Consider the following 17,908-nt stretch of genomic DNA (forward strand, 5'->3'; position numbering starts at 1 on the left):
AGCATCCAAGGATGCCCTCTTGTCCTTTCCCCACCCTCCATAAAATGAAAAATTCCATCAACTGAAATCCTGTATGTCCCTTTCAGAAATGTGTACGTCCTAATCATACCCCCCCCCCCCCCTTTCTCCTGTTTGCTAGTGTTTGCAGTCTTACAAATTTCAGAATACTGATTATGAAGACAGAATTCCACAATCCTGATATCATTTCTAACACTCTCCTTTGCACTCTCTCCACTGTATCGGAATCACAACAGAAATCAGGAGACCAGGCCTATGCACAGTAGTCCAAGTGACGGCTTATCAAGGCCTTGTAAAGAGGCAAAACGACATCCTTATCTTTACATATTAAAGTTCGTTTCAGCATTGCAATTATCTTTTGAATTGTATTTGCAATCCTTCCTATATGGCCCCTGAACTTTAACTTGCTATCTATTAACACTCCAAGATCCCTAGCATAATCCCACCAATATAATATGACATAGGATATCTAACTATGCCAAAGTGCATGACTTTACATTTACTGACATTGAACTGACATCCATTTTCCCATGCCCACAATTCCAGCATATTCAAATCATTCTGCAAGTGCTGCATATCAATCCACATTCCTGAATAATCCTTCCTAATATCATTAATATACAGATTGAATAACAGTGACCAAGGAACTGATCGTTGTGGTACACCACTAGTTACCTTAAATCCTGCAGACTCACATCCCCTGTATGCCACTTTTTGTTATCTGTCAATCAGCCATCCTCTTATCCACTCTAATATTTCATAATCCAAACCCATATTCTCCAATTTATGCAACAGTCTTCCATGCTGTATTCTGTCAAACGCCGTAGTAAAATCCAGAAGTATCATGGTGTATCCATTCCCCTTGTCTAGTTCAGTAATAACATTATTATAGAATGGGAGTAAATTGCTAAAGCATGACTTTCCCTTAGTAAACCTATGCTGTTCATTGCAAAGTAGAGATTCACTGTCAACCTTTTTGCACCACCCTTGTGCAATGGGATTACCATACATTCTTCCCATTCCTGCAGAATCTTTCCTTTTCTGACTCTCAAATTATATAGCCTGATCGACCGAATAGCCAGTTCAGCTGAACACTCTTTTATCATCACTGCTGATATCCCATTAGTCCCTATTACTGAATTGTTATTCACTTTGTGCAACAGCTCTACTGCCTCCTCTTCATACGCCTGAGTTTCTTCTGAGGATGTAGCATTGAACTTAATGTTGCATACACCAGGTCGATAGCATTTAGCAAAATGCACACTCATTAGTTGAACAGCCACTTCTACACCTGTCACTCTCGCACCATCTGCATTCCAAAGAGTTATTCTTTCATATTCATTCTTTCTTTTACTTGCAGCATATTGATAGAATTCTTGTGTGTTGTCTTTGGTTTTCAGAACAAGTTCCTTTTCATACTCAGACTTAGCTTTCTGTACAACAGTTGTGACTCTTCTGGGCTGTTGCTTATAATTTTCATAATATACATCATCCTTAATCAGATGGTATTCCTTTCACATCATCCTTTTTTTACAAATATCTTGCTTAATAAGATTACACATCCATTTGACTCCTACGCTATTTATTCTTCAAACTTTCGGGACACATTCTGATAATGCATCATTTAAGTATTTTTTAAATGTTTCCCATGCATTGGTCAACATTCTTTCCATCCATCAACCAATACCTTTCTGCTGAACTCAGTATAGTCCTCAGTTGGTCATAATTTCCAGCTTTTTAGTTTAGCATGTAACCTTTTCTAAATGGAACATTCATAAATTTAGTCACTTCCCAAGTGAGTACTGCATGTTCACTGTCACCAACCAGAAGGCAGATTAATTATGGGTTTAACTGAAACACCCTCACTAAATATACAAGAGGTTGAAGTTTTTCTTTAGGAAAACAGATGAAGATAGCTAGCTGAGTGGCATGACTTTATCCTTTTCTATTTATAGAAAACCCATCACATAACGGAATGTATTGACATAAGCAATGATACAACCACTCATCCCACCAGTATAGCAGCCTCAAAACACTTAACACGACCTGGGGCTATTTGTTCAAATGTCACAGTTTTTGAAACTAAGCTCAGGTATCTTCACAAAGCATTTTTTTTAGCCTTGGCATAACCCATATGAAATAGATAAAATACTACATGCATTCTCAATCCCTCTTGCAACCAACACACAAGATCACAGCAAAATCATTCCTATCTTCAATGTATTTCAGAAAAGATAGCTAAAAGTTCTCAGCAACTATGATCTCTATGCCACTTTGGTTTGAAAGTAACTGAAAAGTTACTCATTCAATTATCTACCATCATCTGTTTTCTTCTAAAAATCAACTTCATACTCTTGCACTGGTGGGTTGGTAAGCATCTGCCTTGAAGAACAAAAAAATTTTTGTTCTTCAAGGGCAACTACCCATTTCAGTTCTGAAGATACTTCAGGCACAAACTTTGTTTGCCTTATACTTGGATAAAGGATTAAACTATATTATAATCTAACCAAATGTAAAAAAATGATGGTTATCGATCCCACAGAGGGCACCATGTTAGGACATTAGTTTCTTTTCATTTACAGTTTGAATTATTCCTGCAATGATTTAGTTGAGTGCTATGTGCTTGCCACTGTTGTAATTTGTGCTCTGAAGAAGATGGGTAAAAGGCCAGTGAATTTTTATGTTGCTCCTGCCCACAAAAGATTATTTCTTTGTAAAGCTATAGTACATTTATACCATAGATAGGCTAAGGATTATTGTTATTATTTTCTATATAAAATAGAAATTTTATATTTTATTTATTTTAATCTCATATTTCAAGCCATTTCAGGCCTTCAGTATTAGCAAGCTGAATAAATGAATTACAGCAGTACCTTGTATGACGTGATTTTGGACAGTGTGGATTTTGTTATAGCATGGTTGATAATTTTTTACAATTTTAAAAATTTTAACAGTAGTACAGTACTGTACTACATTACTGACTTTGACTTAGTAAAACAGTACCATAGTGATTTGGTATACCGCAGTAACAGCTGTATCGATGTATGCTTTAGTATTATTTCAGCTTGACTGCAGCAAAGTCATGGTTGCTCTACTAATTTTTGTATTTCTTTTTTTATTACATATGAGTACCCTTTTATATGCAATTATGAGTGGGAAGAGGAAATGAGAACTTTTTCAGCAAGTCGTTGTTGGTTTTATAACTTTAAAAAGGTTACGGGGACTGCTCCATATTGTTGAAAATGTAGGTGAAAGTGCTAGTGCTGATATTGATGCAGCTGCAAAATTTCATGAGTTAATAGAAGTGATCGAGAAAGGAGGCTACAAGAATAGACACATTTCTAATGTTTGTTTTTTAATCCTTTAATGTTTTTCATCCTTTATGATTCTTTTAATTTTTTTAATCCTTTTAAATTTTTCTACATCCATTGCATAGTATATCTGGTGAGCTTGCAGTAAACAAATCATATGTAATAATTTTTTTCACCAATACTGTAATCATCTATTTGGAACGTATTACACAATAAATATATTATGATGCTTTAAACAATAAATGCCTTGAAATTATATTCTTGGTTTCATCCTTTATCCCTGTGTAAGCAAACTTTTTTTAGCACCTGCTAACAGTGCTGGAAAATATATAGTAATACTGCTGGCCTGGTTGGCCGAGTGGTTAGCGTATCCGTTCTCCATCCAAAAGGCTGTGGGTTTGAATCCCACTGTGGGCATGGATGTTTGTGATTGTCTGTGAAAATACTAGTAGTGGTGGTAGATGGCATTGGTGTAGAGGATGAATGTAGTTGTAGTTGGTGGAGTAGTGGAGACGGATAGTTGTAGAGTGGGTGCTCTCCCTTAATGAGTCTTTGGACTCCCTGGAGGTGTTATGTAATAATAATTATAATACTGTGCAAGCTATTACTGTATGTTTTACATAAGCATGATTTTGAATAATGAACAACACCCAGTGGTGTATTTAGGTATTTCCCACCCCTAGGCCTGCAGAAAGTGTCCCCCCCCCATATTTAATGAACATGTTGATTTACATGCATAACCTATTTATATCGTAAATTCATAATATAAATATAATTACAAAAATGAGAGCCCAGAAATTTCTGCCGCCCCCTCAAAATTTGCCGCTCTAGGCCCAGACCTATACAGCCTATACCTAAATATGCCACTGATAACACCTAAGCATTTCTATATTCTTATTCCTGTAGTTTGCTTAGCTAATATCATGTTACAGTATGATATTATAAATAATAACTTAACACGATAACCACAGTAATTAACTTTAATGAAATAAAGGTACGAAAACAATTTATGCTTGGAGAGGATATATTGTCTGAGGTGGAGGAAATAAGATATCTGGGGGTGATAGTGAATAAGGATCTGAAATTTAGGGGACACATAGCCAAATAGAATAAAAGTACAAATGAAATATTTGTACCTTTATTTCGTTAAAGTTAATTACTGTGGTTATCATGTTAAGTTATTATTTATAGTTATGCTGCGGGTACCTTTAAAGATTAGACAGTATGATATTGCCTTCCTTACAATTCTGGTCACACTTTTTGCTTGTACTTTGTAATTCCACCGTATGCGCTATGTTATTCTGCCAGATACACATACTGGCACCGAATTCGAAACTTTTATTTAATACTGTGTCAGACCATCTTTTATAGAACATATGCTATCTGCCATCTATATCTACAACATACAACATGCCCTTGGGGGGGGGTGTTAATGGATAAGGAGATGAAGTTTAGGGGACACATTGCTAATGTGTCCAAGATTACACATAGGATTACTTGATTATTGAGGAATACACTAACATCCAGAGATAAAGAAGTTATTATTCCCCTTTATAAAGCGTTGATACTTCCACATTTGGATTACTGTGCTGCTCAGGTCTGGTCGCCTGGATTCCTTGGAGATGAGGAGGTTGTGGAGAGGGTTCAGAGGAGAGTGAGTAAGTTGGTGAGTGATGTAAAAAATGCTCTCTACATTGATAGATTGCGAGCTTGTGGATTGCAGAGGTTGGTTGATGGTGGAGAAGAGAGGATAATATAGAAACATTTAAATTACTAAAAGCTTTTTATAAGATTTATGCAGGGGAAATGTTTCAGCTGTGTGATATCTGGAAGAACAAGAGGTCATCCCTGGAAATTAAACAAAAGTGTGGTTAACAAGGGTGTGAGGATGAGGTTTTACGCCTGGAGGGTGGTGAATGAGTGGAATTCATTGCCTGACTCAGTTGTGAGTTTTTCGTTTGTAAATGTATTCAAGAAGAGATATGAAAGATATTGTTTTGCTAGTTTGGGTCTCCCTCGATGAGTCTACTGACTCCATGGAGATACCTATAATAATATTCCCCGGTTATTGTTTTACCCTTTTCAAGATAATTAATAAACAAAATGCCTTTAGCATCCCAGAACACCAATGCTATGATCTTTCCTGCTGATGGAAACCGACTTTGTCTTCTTTGGGGCTGAACAACTGGCTTTTGTCCACTGTTTTGACTGCTGTTTGGATTCTGGTGTGTAATGGTGAATCCAAGTCTCATCCATAGTAATAAGTCGATGCACAAAATCAGTTTTATTCTTGTTAAAATGCCCCAAGCACTGTGCAGAGATTTTTATGGGAGTGCGATTTTGATCTGCTGTGAGTGAAACAAGATGGGTACCAAGTTTAAACGTGGCACCCATCTTGTGCTAAGCTTTTTCATTTGCAATTCTTCATGCAAAATATATACTACACGTTCTTTTGAAATGCCTATGGTCTCAGCAATTTCGCGCACTTTGACTCACCAGTCATCCAATACCATATCATGCACTTGATCAATGATTTCTGGTGTTGTTACACTTTTTGGATGTCCTTTACTTGGATCATCTTCAAGTCTGGTACAGCCACGTTTAAACTTGGCAGCCCATTTCTTAATTGTTGAAAATGAAGGAGAAGAGTGCCCATAAACTTTTATGAACTTTGAATGAATTTCTTTTGCCGTTCAACCTTCTTTTACAAAAAATTTTATAACTGCATGATACTCAATTTTATCCATTTCGAGGGAATACTGACAACACTTTTGCTTCAGACAGTGTGTATTAAACAAATTGTATTAAATTAAACTGTATTAAACAAACTACTTGAGAGAATGACTTGCAATTTCACATGGATGCTTATGACAGATGTACCAACTTAGAAAAAAAAATGTTGCTTATAGTGTTGGCATCTATGGTCGAGGCTGGGAACTTTTTAGACCACCCTCGTAATCACCTGCCTTGTATTTCAATTACCTTTTCTTGACAGTAGTACTCCTTCTTGACAGAATATTCCTCATTTTTTACAATCTCCCCAGTCTGGACCCACATGGTCACTTTCTCGGAGGCAGTGGGGCCATCTTGGTTATGGATAGCTTTTCTAATCCCATGACTACGTCCAATACTCTTGCACCCCCAATCACCTCCATCACATGCTGCTGCTGCAAGTAATTATCTCTCTCAGTAGGTGTATAAATTCCATTTCCTTCTTGCCATGTGATTTGTCTTCTTTCTAATATATATTTCCATAGTTGAAGTCCTCCATAATAATCACTCGACTTGCACTCGTTATACTGATTTGTTGATGCACATCTTCCCAATCATCCCTGGGACCTCCTAGCCTATGGCAGCAACCAACCATATATTTTGTCTTATTGGTCTTGATCTCACACCAGACAGAATCGCTACCCTCTTGCCTGTCTCCTTTCTTTATGGCTGCTATCATCAGTAGTACCCCCCCCCCCCCCAATCATCCTGCCTTCTCTATCTTCCCTGAAAATACTAAACTCTTTGAATTCTGTCCCTGTAACCACACCATCTGCTGTTAGTCAAGAGTTACTAATGCCTATGACTTTTGGCAAGGTTGCACTAACAAATGCTAAAAAGTCCTCTCTTTTGTTCTTGATACTTCTGGCATTAGTGTATAGAAACTGCAGTATCTATTTAAACATCAGACCACTACTTCTTGCATTGACCACCCTATTCAATATTTTTGCTTGAGAGACTTGATTCTGCACTTGTTGGTCTTTCTCATATTTGCTTACCTCATGGGTACCTCCACACACTTTCACCTGCATCCTCCCTAATTGCTTGGGTTTTTCCTGAATTTGAGCTTCAGTATGCTTGGTGAAGAAAGCTCTCTCTCTCTCTCTAGACACCAAATGCCAAAGCCATTTAGATGCAGTCCATCAGCATTATACAACTCCTTTTTGCCATCAAACTCAGGCCATAGGCCCACAAACTGTGCATCATTCCTTCTGCACAACCTGCATATTGATTTGTTGCTATGAAATGCCCTCCTCAGTTCTCCTCTGTTATATTTATGTAGTTATTATATTTTTTATATATCTTCTATATCTTTTGTTTCTTTCTTTTCATAAATTCTGTTTGTGTTCCCTCCTCAATTAATTTTATCTTTATTCTAATTCGCTCCTTACTTCTCATTCGCTTAGTTACAGCTATCTATCAAAGTTCCCTAATTGCACTGTGGCCACACTCGTAGATGAACATGTGTGCAAATCCTTCAGACAAAGAGATTGCCCCAAAGTAGAACCAAATTTGAAGTCAACTCCTTTTCAGAATTAAGAAAATTTATTTTTTAACACTGCGCCATCTTAATTCCTATACAATAGAATTACTATTGTCAGAGAGTCAGCCCGCAGACTACTACACAATTTACTTAATCTAACACAAACTTTACGATCCTTTATCTTCTACTGCAGTCGTAACCAGTCCCCGTGCTTTTACTTAAACAGGTTCTACTTTTAGCAAGAGGTGCATTGGCTTGAATAATCAGAACTTGATTTTTGTAAAGAAAACATGAAAGTTTATTCACTCTAAGTTATGATACATGTCATTCAAAGAAACAAGATTAAATGAGGAATTTCTAAGGGCAAATGTTATACTAACAGACAAGATCTATATTATACTCGACATCTCACATTAAGGTACACAAACTGAGTCAAGCTATCTCAGTTCCACTCACTTATTACAGTTATGCTGATGAACATTTTACTCTCCTACAAATATTAAGCCAAAACCATATTAAATCAATTCAATAACATGCCTAAAACAGTATACTTCTAGAGCTACAAGATTCTCGCTAGAAGATTAGGTACTAGAGTCCTGAACATTTTCAATCACAAGAAATTTAACACTTTCGTTCACCCTAGCCTTAAATTACACTACTATGGACACAAAATATCTACATTACCGACCAGTTCTATACTTCAGGAGGCTCTTCACATCTGATTTTCCTATAGGCTTTCTTCATGTGGTTTTCTAGTTCTGGGGCCTGTTGTTCCTCATCTCGACCATCCAGTGATTTCGGTCACGAATCACTTCTTTTCCGGATACTGAACTTCTCTGATAGAAGGTATTGCTGGAGCTGCACGATATTTCGGCGTTCACTGGACGTTTTGTTGCATCGATAAGAATGCTTGAACTCTGCCACTACTTAACCGTATCATCGCCGCTTGACCATCACCTGAACAACTTCTCTTCAGTTCCCATCACGGGATAAGGACCACAAAAAATTTCAGAGAGCGAGAGAGAGAGCGAGCTCATGCCACCAAACCTTTTATACTCCTCTGCGTCTGCTCTTTCTACTATGTCATCAGTTGCACCTGCTACACAAGCCTCTTTGCACGCTGTACCTTCCTTCTCCGTCGCGGCTCCACGTGGGCATTGCACGCACCTCGGACATCATATTACTGCCTGGGGTCACACTTGTAATCCGATTATACAAAATTCTTCATTTTTCCCTGACTTTTTTGCTACAATATTACCTTTTTTATATCTTAATTCTTGTCTGTTATTTACAGGGTTATTTATAAAACAATACATAGAAAGATTATAAGAAGGAATCATTACTACTATATTTACAAATTTCGAATTTATACCTATTTACAAATATTTCTTTTGGGGAATTGTGCATTCCAGTTAAATCTCGTATGAAATGCTTGATGATAAATTAAGCCTTTCATTCCAGATTTAACATAGGTGTCCCCTTCCAAAAAAATTTTGTCATAGGAAAATTTTCCATGACCTCACTCCTTCAGTATTTCTGGAGAAGATTTTAGACTTCAGTTTATGCTCTCACCTTCCCCAAACTTCTCTTAACCTAAATTGTACCTCATTTTAAACTGAACCTTATTCTCACAATTACAACTAATTTCATTGCTATCTTTTAATGTTTGGACCTAAATAATTCTTCATTAGATTTATTCAAAGAGCTTGCACAGTCTGTTAGTAAATGTGCAGCCTTTGTAGCAAGTGCTAAATTCCAATATGACAAACCACTTATAGTTTTTCTGAGCATGAAAAGAAAATAGAGGAAGTTGGCATAACTAAGCTGCTGCTGAGGTTGTATATCAACTTCATATTTTCTGTGTCTGTTCCACCTCGGTCTGTTATAAAAAGTTTTAGATCTATCATTTATCTTAATGTAGTTTACTCTGATAGTTCTTGGACAATCCTCCCCTAAATTTTCTTCTGTAGCACCTTGGCCATTTGCTAATTTTATGCTTGATATTTGTTGAGTCTCAGATTGACTGTTCGCTCCTAAAGTTGACGCTATTACAGAATCAATCTGGTTATCTTGAGACACTTCATTAACTCTCTCAGTTGGCACGACATTCCTTTTTCTCTGCACTCTTTCTTCATGAGATCTCTCATTTCTAATTCTACATTTACCTGACCATTTTCTTCCCATAAGGAATGTTTCATTTCTAGAGAAGTCACATGAGAATTTGTATTTCTCTAGAAAGTCATTTCCAAAAATTACATGAACGTGTGGGCGAGATGCCCTAGGTAGGACCAACAACTCATGCCTAACACACACATATTAAACTCTGGTAAATATACCTTCAAGAATACTGATTTTGACACACGGATGGTAGACGTCGACACTCCAGATAACCATATAGGACTTCTAAAATAAAAAATGTTAGGCCTCACATGGGGGCCTTATCCTCTCAAAATAATCTGCTGTAATAATAGAGGCCTGGGAACCTGTGTCTAGAAGTGCTTTACAATGCTTACCACTGATAATTCCCTTTACTGTCAACTCTGGGTACTGGCAGTGGTTCCTCTGACCCTCTTTCCAAGCTCTGTTTGCATACATGTGGGAATTTGATCTCCCATCATAACCTCTGCTGGATCTTCGCTTGCTATTGAAGCATTTGCCAGCAAAATGCCCAGGCTTGTTGCATCTGAAGCATTTAGGAGGTTCTCTTCTGTCTTCTCCTTCTCTTTCCCTTTCCAGTCTCATAGGAGAGTTTGATGCATTCTAATTAGTCACTGCAGCCAGTTTCTTCATTAATGTATCCAACTGGTGAAACAGGGGTTGTTGCAGTTTTTCAACCTCTAACCTTACTATCTCAGCAGTCCGATTGACTTGGGGGACAGGCAGTTCAGAGGTTTTTGTGGATACTGCCGCCAACTGGGTTAAAACAGCATCAAGGCAATCCATGACTGGTTGTTGAAAGCATTCGACCTCTCTCTGAACTATCGATTGGACCTCTTTTATATCCAACACTCCACTTGTTATTTGATTCATGTTGATGGAATCAGTTCTATCTCCCTCACATCTATCTAAATTCTTATGCTTCTCCCTTTTCTCATGAGATTCTTTCTCTGGCTTGGAGTTATTAGAATTTCCTTCCTTATTAATTAGGTTTATATAGCCAGTGCAGATGCAGGACCAAGGTCACTAAGCATTTGCTCTTTATCTCTCACTGCATTTAGACACGCCTCTAAGTCAGTTACTTTCTTTTTTGTAGGCTGTTTCTCTGAGCTCTTGCTTCACTCCCAACCTGAATTGGTGAAAGATCGCCCATTCCAGGTGAGGCTTATCCTCGTTAAATACTTGCAAGGTGTGAGCGAAGCTCAATAACCTGTGATAAAAGTCAGGCATGTTCTCTCAGTCTTTTTGTGCCATTCTCTGTAATTTCCATAAGTTTGGACCAAGGCTTCTTAACCTAGAAAACTGAGAGATGAGGATTTTGCATAGTCTAGTGTTTCCTTAAGTATGGGGGAAGAATAGAGGAAATTCTTAGCCTTCCCCACGAACTTACTACGCAAAAAGATCAAAAGTTGGAAGTCTGCCCACCTCCCTGCCTTCCTCAACCCCTCGATGTAGCTGAAAAAGAACGTTGTTATTTTCTTCTCCAGAAAACTGCGGAATAACCTGTTGAGGGTTGATGGTCCTAAAAAACGCATCGTCATTCATGCCTGAACTTGATGACTGATTCGTACTTGTATATATAGGCTTTCAAAATTACTATCTTAATTTTACACACAATATTGCTAAATTAATTCCTGCACCAAAAATCGTCTGCTTTCAAGCCAAAACCATCTCACCTTGATTCACTAACTTAATTTACTTGTTGTTTAATTCAGTAAATCAAATCCTGTCGGCCGCGCACATCGTTATATTTATGTAGTTATTATATTTTTTATATATCTTCTATATCTTATGTTTCTTTCTTTTCATAAATTCTGTTTGTGTTCCCTCCTCAATTAATTTTATCTTTATTCTAATTCACTCCTTACTTCTCATTCCCTTAGTTACAGCTATCTATCAAAGTTCTCTAATTGCACTGTGGCCACACTCTTAGATGAACTCGTGTGCATATCCTTCAGACAAAGAGATTGCCCCAAAGTAGAACCAAATTTCTCCCTGGCTGAAAATCTGAAGTCAACTCCTTTTCAGAATTAAGAAAATTTATTTTTTAACGCTGTGCCATCTTAATTCCTATACAATAGAATTACTATTGTCAGAGAGTCAGCGCGCAGACTACTACACAATTTACTTAATCTAACACAAACTTTACGATCCTTTATCTTCTACTGCAGTCATAACCAGTTCCTGCACTTTTACTTAAACAGGTTCTACTTTTAGCAAGAGGTGCATTGGCTTGAATAATCAGAACTTGATTTTTGTAAAAACAACATGAAAGTTTATTCACTCTAAGTTATGATACATGTCATTCAAAGAAACAAAATTAAATGAGGAATTTCTAAGGGCAAATGTTATACTAACAGACAAGATCTATATTATACTCGACATCTCACATTAAGGTACACAAACTGAGTCAAGCTATCTCAGTCCTGCTCACTTATTACAGTTATGCTGATGAAAATTTTACTCTCCCACAAATATTAAGCCAAAACCATATTAAATCAATTCAATAACATGCCTAAAACAGTATACTTCTAGAGCTACAAGATTCTCGCTAGAAGATTAGGTACTAGAGTCCTGAACATTTTCAATCACAAGAAATTTAACACTTTCGTTCACCCTAGCCTTAAATTACACTACAATGGACACAAAATATCTACATTACCAACCAGTTCTATACTTCAGGAGGCTCTTCACATCTGATTTTCTTACAGGCTTTCTTGTTCTGGCGTCTGTTGTTCCTCATCTCGACCATCCAGTGATTTCAGTCACGAATCATTTCTTTTCCAGATACTCGAACTTCTCTGATGGAAAGGTATTGCTGGAACTGCACGATATTTCGGCGTTCACTGGACGTTTTGTTGCATCGATGAGAATGCTTGAACTCTGCCACTACTTAACCATATCGTTGCCGCTTGACCATCCTGCCTTCACCCGAACGACTTCTCTTCAGTTCCTGCAACGGGATAAGGACCACAAAAAATTTGAGAGAGAGAGAGAGAGAGAGAGAGATTGAGAACTCACGCTGCCAAACCTTTTATACTCCTCCGAGTCTGCTCTCCCTACTATGTCATTAGTTGCACCCGCTACACAAGCCTCTTTGCACTGTATCTTCATTCTCCATCGCATTTCCACGTGGGAATTGCATGCGTCTCGGACATTATATTACTGCCTGGGGTCATACTTATAATTAGATTATACAAAATTCTTCATTTTTCCCTGACTTTCCTGCTACAATATTACCTTTTTTATATCTTAATTCTTGTCTGTTATTTACAGGGCCATTTATAAAACAATACATAGAAGGCTTGTGAGAAGGAATCATTACTACCATATTTACAAAATTTGATTTTATACCTATTTACAAGTATTTCTTTTGGGGAATTGTGCATTCCAGTTAAATCTCGAATGGAATGCTTGAGGATAAATAAAGCCTTTCTTTCCAGATTTAACATCCTCTATCATAGCATGGCAGGCGACTTACATTCTTCACCTTTTCACTTTTAATTTTTGCTTCGTCCAGCAGCTTCTTCCACATCCTCTCTCATGGAATACTTCTTGCCTCTCAGATCATTAGTGCCTTACTTTTTTGCATCTGGATGGCACGATTAATATCATTAAAAACATGATATTAGGGAAATATGATTTTGCTATACTTCTATTAATTACTCCTCTGATCATAGAGTCTCTATGCATAATTTTTTTCTTACCTTGTTTTTCTCATTTGTTCACATGATCTCAATTTTTACTTTGGACCTGTGGCGCACTCAGCATTTGATCTTTGAGGGGGCCAAGCACTCAAGATTTAATCTTGGGGGGGGGGGATGAGTTGAGTAGATGATCTGAGAATACACACTACGCATTGCATACGAGCTATGACTGAGCATCTGCAGTGATCGCCAATACATGATACTCGTGATCTCCTCTGGCCAAGCTCGGGCAAACAAAGTAGTGCCCAAGCACTACTTCATTTGCTTTGCGTTCACAGCTGCCAGGATTCCCGAGTGCTATAGGATATTCCCACTTTATGTGATAGCTAATTCATAAGTAGCATAGAAATAGAAGACACAACATAAATTTTAAAAAAATAATAATAATTTTAATTAGAAAAATATTTTTGGAAATTTTTCTAGTGTTTTTTTTCCCTTTTTCTTTTGGGGGGCCAGGACCGATTGCCCCCCCCCCCCCTCCCTGGGTACGCCAATGCGTTGGACCATCTGCTTCTTTCTCTTCTCAGCCCTGCCATTCTCTTGCCGCTTTTTGCTTTTGTTGTTTCATCCTGATAAGGATGACCTGCAAGCATGCTATTTCCTGATTTTGGTCTATTTCATTTTCCTGTATTTCCACCACCACACATTCAATATTAATTCTGTCATTAACATTAAAGCCACTTAACTGGCATTCCCTGTCAAAACACTTAATACACACTTCTTCTCTGGTTTCACTCTCCTTCTGGAATTCCTTCAATTTCTGTGATGAATACACTGCACTATAAAAATCACTCAAATTCAAATCATCCAACAATGCATCTTTGTCGCCATTTTCTGCCATGCGTTGGCACCATTTTGACAATGTTGTATTCAAACAAAAAAAATATAACATTTACCTATAAACTAAATTTGGTCAATCATACATCCATATGAAACAAAAACTACGATGATTTAATCTAATATTATTAAATAAAACATCAAAAAATGACTCATCTTTTGGCTGCACTAAACAACACAGCACAGTGTGCCCTCTCGTGGTCCTCCATGATATTGTCTTTTTAAATTTTTAATATGAAAACATTTATTTTGGAGTAGTTATTATTCATGTATTTTTATTTATTTTTCATTATTATTTATTTATTTTATTTTTTTGAAGAGTGTCTTCATATAATATGTTTAAATTCTTAATTTTTAGAATCTGGCTTCCTTCAAAGTCAGCCACCATGGAAGTGACAGATGATAATACCACTGAAGTCAATAGTGAGCATTTAATATCTTTACAGATTTATGTTCCAGAGCTGGTTTTACAGGTATGGAATTGTAAAAGTTAAATAAATGAGTTTTTTTTAATATTTATATGACATTTTTATTGTTTATAAAAAAACTTTAGATCTGCGTTACTGAAGTTCTTTGTTCAGGTCAAAAAACATTCTTGGAAAACTAAGTTACTAATATATAAATCTCAGTAATTCCATTCTAATTATTAACTACACAAATGTGAAATCTGGATACATACAGCATGGATGGAGGATTTGATTTCGGTGTTTGAAAGGAAAATCCTTATAAAAATATTAAGCCCATTGAATTTTACAGTAACTCTATCTATAATATCAAGTTTAATCAAGTTCAACAAAAAATTTCTATTTGGTAGAATGTGTTTCTTGAATGGAAAATAACTGTATTCCTAAGAGATCTATAATTAGCAAAAAGATCAAAAGGAAAACCAACAAGAAGGTGATGGGTACCATTAATGTGCAATTGGCTGTTTAATTTGTAAATAAGATATAGAAAATACTTTAAGAGAGATACTGACTTGTTTTTTCTGATGATGCAAAGTTGGGCAGCACAATAATTAATCAGGGTGATGTAGAGAGCTTGCAGGATGATTTAAATAGGTAGACAGTATGGGCAAAATATAATGGATGTCAATTTAATGTGGAAAAGTGTAAAGTTATGCATTTTTGGATAAAAAGATTACAAGCTGTATACCACATTGTGGGAAGCTGTACTCCAGGAAATTGATGAAGCCAGGGATTTTGGGAGATAGTAATAATAGATAAAGAATTGAAGTTTAGAAGGCATATTGCTAAGGTAGTCAACAGGATTACTTCATTCCTGTTTATAAAGTTTTGATACGACTACATCTGGATTACTGTGCTCAGATCTGGTCACCTGGGGTTTCTTTGGGGATGAGAAAATGGTGGAAAGGATTAACTATTTCTTCATCCCCAATGTCATCCCAGTGGTCCTGCAGAATGCTTCCTATGAGGATAGATTGAGGATTTGTGGGTTGTAGAAGTTGGTTAACAGGCAAAAAAAGAGGGGGATATGATAGAAACATTTAAGTTACTTCAAGAATTTTATAGGATTAATACAGAAGAAATATTTTTGCTAGAGGGGAGCAGGACAAAAGATCACCCTGGAAATTGGGTAAGAGTGTGGTTAGCAAGGTTGAAGACTAGAATTTTCACTTGGAGAGTGGCGAATGAATGGAATAGGTTGCCAGAGTCAGTTGGGATTGCATTGTCTGTTAATCGATTCAAGGAGAGGTATGATAGATATTGTGTGGATAGTTTGGTTCTCCCACGATGAGTCTTAGGACTCCATGGAGGTGCCCATGCAACAACAATAATAATAATATATAATTATATTGTAATGTCTAAATTGGAGGAGTAAGGTTTGTATATGCAAGAATGGATGCAACAAATCCAGGAAACCAAGGTTTGATTTGGACTATAGAGCCAGAAGAAGAAAAGAAGATAGCATAATATATTGATATTGAAGCAGTTCGTATGTAGAATAAATGAAGAAAATGCCTGCTTTTAAAACTTATAAAAATGAGAACCAGTTAATTTTTTTGTAGTCTAAAATTAACTGGTGCTCATTAAAAAAAATGAGCACCTGGAAGCTGCATAATTACTTTACAAAGTACATAGCTATGTAGTTTCCAAGTATGATATTGCATTTACAAAAATTGGGAAAGGGGGGGGAGATAAAAGCAAAGCTAGCCTCCTTTCTTTGCTTTCTTTGTTTATTGTTATAATGGTAATATTCAATTTTTATTTCAATAATATATATTTAATTCAATAATATACAATTCAATGTTTTTTTGAACCATTAGCTTCATGAAATTGTTACTAGAACTAATCACTTAATCTCTCTGATTTAATTTTCTCTTATTTTGCTTTTCTAAAGCGGTCTATACTGTATGAGCTCACAAATAGGTTTTCTCTGTTTTTTTCTTCTTCTTTAAACACTTGTTTTCCTGTTATGTTTATATATATACATACATACCAGTCTGATCAAAATATTATGATGATTCCATTATTTGGCCATTTCATCCTATCAAGGTCGCATTTGTATCATGGTGAAAATCATTACACATCACACTGGTGTGTGTGTGGGGGGGGGTGATGTTCATTTGATCACTTGGTTAAAAAGTAAATTATATTTGCTAAGAAATAGCCTAGTCATAAAGATACTTCATCCACAGATTTGTTTTGCTTAATTTTGGAAAAGGATTAAACAAGAATATAATTTCTTGGCAAGTAATCATCCAACCTTGGTATCGTCCTGGGTTTGGCTCCCATCGATGCCAGGCTTACTTCCTGGTGTGTGGAGCAATTCTGAATCTGTGATAGACTTTTGTGATAGTCACTGCTGACTGAGTTTTTTATCTTGAAGTAATTCAGATCAGGAGTGATGAGTTTGGTAGTGGTCCTTTTGTGTTACTCAGTGAAATTTAGTGATCTTGTAAATCACTCGGAGTTTTTGGAGAGGTACCCTCACTTTAACAGTACCTCAATAAAGGTTGAAACTGATCTGGGTAGTGACTCTCCCTTAAAGCATAGCATTGTGCACTTCTGAAAGGAAGGGTGCTGCTTTGCATTATGGGATACTAAAGTCAATTGACATGAGGTTGTCAGCCTCTGTGCTATATGTAGCCTAGTTGGAAAGACTTTGTTTGCTTACAAAAAACTTGGATAAAGGATTAAACAAGAGTAGGGGAATAGACAGGAGATGGGGTATTGCTGATGATACTTGAAGAATTACAACCATCAAAATTAGAAGTTAAAGAGGATTTTAGGTGGAGATGGTTCATTTGAGGCTGTCTGGTGTGAGAGGCCAATAGGACAAAATATATTGTTGGGTGCTGCTATAGACCAGGAATCCACAGGAAGATGTAGATGCCATGCATCAGCATATTAGCACAACGAGTGCAAGCTGAGCAATTATTATTGGCGACTTCAACTATGGGGACATAGATTGGAGAGAAGAAAGGGGGGCATGACAAGATGGAAGTGGAATTTATACAGTTGCAAAGGGATAATTACTGAACAATATATTATAGAGGGGACCAGGGTTTTGAGATTGTTGAATCTGGTAATAGCATTAGAAGATATATCCATAACCAAGTGGGCACTCTGCCTCCAATTAGGGAGAGTGACCATGCAATCCTG

The 17,908-nt window shown here is 36.7% G+C and overlaps 1 protein-coding gene across 1 annotated transcript in view; it reads left to right on the forward strand.

Annotated features, from left to right (window-relative positions):
• The window catches only part of LOC150097861 (uncharacterized), a 501,089-nt gene that overhangs the window by 35,808 nt on the left and 447,373 nt on the right, over window positions 1-17,908 (forward strand). The window contains exon 2 of the mRNA XM_090406613.1: window positions 14,644-14,758. Coding sequence (XP_090262739.1) covers window positions 14,672-14,758 — 87 coding nt within the window. The 5' untranslated portion in view covers window positions 14,644-14,671. The remainder of the gene's footprint in view (window positions 1-14,643; window positions 14,759-17,908) is intronic.

The sequence above is a fragment of the Typopeltis vanoorti genome, chromosome 16, assembly GCF_054136105.1.
Source record: "Typopeltis vanoorti isolate ZY-2024b chromosome 16, IOZ_Tvanoo_1.0, whole genome shotgun sequence".
Classification (NCBI taxonomy): domain Eukaryota; kingdom Metazoa; phylum Arthropoda; class Arachnida; order Uropygi; family Thelyphonidae; genus Typopeltis; species Typopeltis vanoorti.